This window comes from Triticum aestivum, chromosome 1A (assembly GCF_018294505.1).
Source record: "Triticum aestivum cultivar Chinese Spring chromosome 1A, IWGSC CS RefSeq v2.1, whole genome shotgun sequence".
In the NCBI taxonomy this organism is placed as follows: Eukaryota; Viridiplantae; Streptophyta; class Magnoliopsida; order Poales; family Poaceae; genus Triticum; species Triticum aestivum.
Genome location: NC_057794.1, coordinates 7657254 through 7660921, shown reverse-complemented (window position 1 = coordinate 7660921; position 3668 = coordinate 7657254). Strand labels below are relative to the sequence as shown.

Sequence of the window (3668 nt, the reverse complement as noted above, 5' to 3'; positions counted from 1 at the left end):
TTCCCTCTTCACATAAATGTGATTTTGCTGTTGCTTGAATCTGTTAGAATAATAGTGTAATAGTGTACGATTATACCCAGGGTGCACAATGTAAAATAGATACTTCGAGCATACTGTTAGTTGCAGCCAGCAAAGAATTATTAAAATGAGATGCACTCAATTCGGCTTGTCAATTTTTTCCCTGCTCAGGATAGACAGCTTCGTGGAGGTTCACCCTCTTCTTCTATTCTCCTGCTCTACTGCCACTAGGATTACTCCATTAGTGATTATTGGTTCTAGCAAAAAACAGCAGCTTCACAAATTATATCATCGGGAATTGCTGGTATCCTAGGAATCCAATGGTACAGGTTGGGTTAAAGATGACGCTAAAAAATTTATGAACGCTGCATAGATTTGTTTTTCTTGTGCTGTCATAGGAAATTGACATGTAGCAAAATATGGATGTGGAAGTGGGAATTCTAAATGCTTGAGTTGTTTGAACCATTCTATTTGTGCGTTGAGCAACTTATAATTAATTAATACATACATGTAGGACGAGGAGGTCGAGCAGTCAGTGGTGTCTTCGTCATCGCCGGCTGCGCTGGTATGTTGTTCTCTTTTCCCTGCTCCGCCGCCTAGGCCACTCCACCACCACGGGATACGAGTATGGCGTTGCCATGGCTGGGTTGAGGATGATTAGTTTATCCCCAACGCGTCGCCGTGTGTCCATCCGACGAACAAGAGAGCTGTCAACAGAAGAAGCACGACTCATGTACCTTCAGGCTCTTCTCTTCTTGGTTCAAGATCTTCAGAATCTTTATTTATTTTTAGGTGCTCACTGTACCTTCATGCTCTTTGACGGAACCTCTTTGCAAGGAAGTGTGCGAGTAGTGAGAAATTTTAAATCAGTGAGCAAAATTTCTCATATGTACTCACTGTAAGTGTTCACTACATCTTTAACTGTTCATAGAAAGGTGGTTAGATCTGGCATAAATAGTATTCATTGCAAGATTACATGAAGTACTAATATTCCAATATGCCACATTTCTTGCTTAATGGTGCCCACTAATAGGAAATAAAGAGTAATGTATGTAGTATTACTTGGTAGTGGTTTACTCTGCTTTTCCAGGAAAATAGTGTTATCTATGTATGTATGTATGTATGTATGTATGTATGTATGTATGTATTACTCCCTCCGTTCCTAAATATAAGTCTTTCTAGAGATTCTAACAAGTGACTACATACATAGAAAAATGAGTGAATCTACACTCTAAAATATGTCTATATACATCCGTATGTCGTTGTCCATTTGAAATGTCTAAAAAGACTTATATTTAGGAATGGAGGGAGTACTTGGTAGTGGTTTACTCTGCTTTTCCAGGTTGCAAAAAGGCAATACTTGTCTGTGCTACTTGCAGTTTACTCCGCTCATTCTACGGGTACTAATAGGACCCATTAGTACATTCAGGTTGGATGGCAAGAGGACTAGAGGATGCCTCAGGCGAGGGTGTCCAGCAAGCACTGTTAAAGATATTCGAAGGAACTGTAATTGCCCATGCTGTTTAGAAGAGTGGGAGTTTTACAGTGTGCAGACGTGACTAATCTGACATATTTTTCTGCTTCATAGATTCTGAACTCGCATGTATCATATTATGTCTGTTTGTTTCTAAACAAGAACAATTTCACATTTGCATTGTTAGGTGATCAGTGTGCCAAGAAAAAGAAGTCGAGATATCATATCCCATGGTTAATGTCGAGGTAATTGTTTTTAGAACTTCTGATTAGCACTGGCTGCTGAAACCTGCTACATAGCCGTAGATCAGTAACCTTTCAGCAGTCTAGCACCAAAAGTTCCAAATTATTTCATGGTGCTATGACTTTCAGTCTTCATTCTATATGTGTTGAGGGACACAGCCAACTGAACATCAAAGATTGATGCCCTTGTTTCACAAGCAGTTGGCCCTAGGTACTAAATATATATATACTTTAAATTTGTAATAAACACCTTCCATTACAATGATGAGTGGTGCATACGCAAGCACTCTATTGTTAGATGCATATTAATTTGTTTTTCCAGGTTGATATAAAAGTATACTCTTAATTTGTAGATGCGCCTTCTCTGACGTGGGGAAGATTTATGTCAGAAACTTGCATAGACAGATCATTGATGGGTGCATATTATTATTGTACACACAAGCAACCTTAGTTGAATAGTTCATTGATGGGTGGGGAGGGCAGGTCTGCAAGGTGTTGGGAAACCCTTTTCTTGATGTGAACAATATGGTATGGTATTGTTCTTAATTGTCAATCAATCCAGGATTCAACCTTGTTTGCAAATTCAAGTGTTTGGTTTGAACGATGACACAAATCCCATGCAAGGAACATGTTAATATAGTTTTGTGCAACATATATTTTTCATCATAGCAATGGAAAACTGACTCGTGTGCAAGTGCCCTTCTAATTGGTGCTCTATGTATGTTCTCATTTGGTTCAGGTTGATTTTTGTGTATTCCAAGTTCTACAACTATCAAGTCCGTTAGATTTTGGGGGTCTGTAAATTTATTTTGTTGCCCACTTGATGATTATTTGAAACCTTTTGGTTGCCTAGTGTGGATGAGAGAAGCATGTATGCCTGTAATTCATGATCTTTAGCTGATTTTAAAACTCTGTACATGTACAGTGTACACTCATGTAATAGTTATTTGTCTCTCATCATCGACTCCTTGAAAAATGATCATCCGCTTGAAGTAACTATTGTGCCAAGTATGGTATGTACCAAGATGTTTGTTTTCATGCAAATGCCATAATTGGAGCGATGCACTTTGGTTATACTCCCTCCGTCTGGAAAAGCTTGTCCCAAGCTCGTTCCTCAAATGGATGTATCTAGCACCAAGTTGGTGCTAGATACATCCATTTGAGGGACAAGTTTTTTCGGACGGAGGGAGTACCTATATAATGCCTTGAATGCCACACATTCAAGCTGTGCTGTTATCAATTGCATGAGCCATTGCTCACTATTCTTCCACATACCTATGAGAGTTTAATTCAGAAAGGGAAGAAGCCGGGTTCCCTTCAATTGTTGGGTACATAGACATTCAGTGCTATCTGGCATGTGAGTTTTATTTTCCCTCTCCTCCTGTATAATTAATAATTCCTGTTCACTGTATATGAGACTTGTCCGCAAGTGCTATTCAATCCATGCTTGCTAGCAGATATCGTGTGGTGATTCAGGTTGGATGTGTACTGATGTTTGAAAATAAATCCTGAATGTTGTAACTGGTGCTTGTAATGGTATTTCGTTTTCGTACTATGCAAGCCTCAGGATGCTAATCAAAATAACCTTCATGCCAATTGAAATACAGGTCGATGGAGCTAGCCAGTAACCTAATAAGTGACTTCTTAATGCCGACTATTGCTAGATTCCTTCACTGCTGTTGGAAAATGGAGCTTCATATTCTATCTGAAATTTTTTAGGTCTCATGGTTAATGTTTCTACATATCTGCCATCCTTTTTTTTGCATGGCATATCTGCCATCCTTGTGTACTTGCATTTGCTTACTGGTTAAAGGCATTATACATTTATACTATTTTATCTATCTTTTTTTGTAGGGATTACATGATCTACAAGCCAAAGACTCTGAAATACACGAACATGATGATGATTATGATAGAGGTAGTACAGCGGCAAG

The 3668-nt window shown here is 38.7% G+C and overlaps 1 protein-coding gene and 1 long non-coding RNA gene across 2 annotated transcripts in view; both read left to right on the top strand.

Annotated features, from left to right (window-relative positions):
- Nucleotides 1–727, top strand: part of LOC123064378 (ribosomal RNA small subunit methyltransferase NEP1) — a 2550-nt gene extending 1823 nt beyond the window's left edge. Inside the window, exon 5 of the mRNA XM_044487899.1 lies at nt 533–727. Coding sequence (XP_044343834.1) covers nt 533–618 — 86 coding nt within the window. The 3' untranslated portion in view covers nt 619–727. The remainder of the gene's footprint in view (nt 1–532) is intronic.
- A 510-nt stretch (nt 728–1237) lies between these two features.
- LOC123064480 (uncharacterized) lies at nt 1238–2403 on the top strand. Its single transcript, XR_006430720.1, has 2 exons — nt 1238–1945; nt 2088–2403. It is a non-coding gene; the product is annotated as an uncharacterized lncRNA (long non-coding RNA).
- The last annotated feature ends 1265 nt before the right edge of the window (nt 2404–3668 follow it).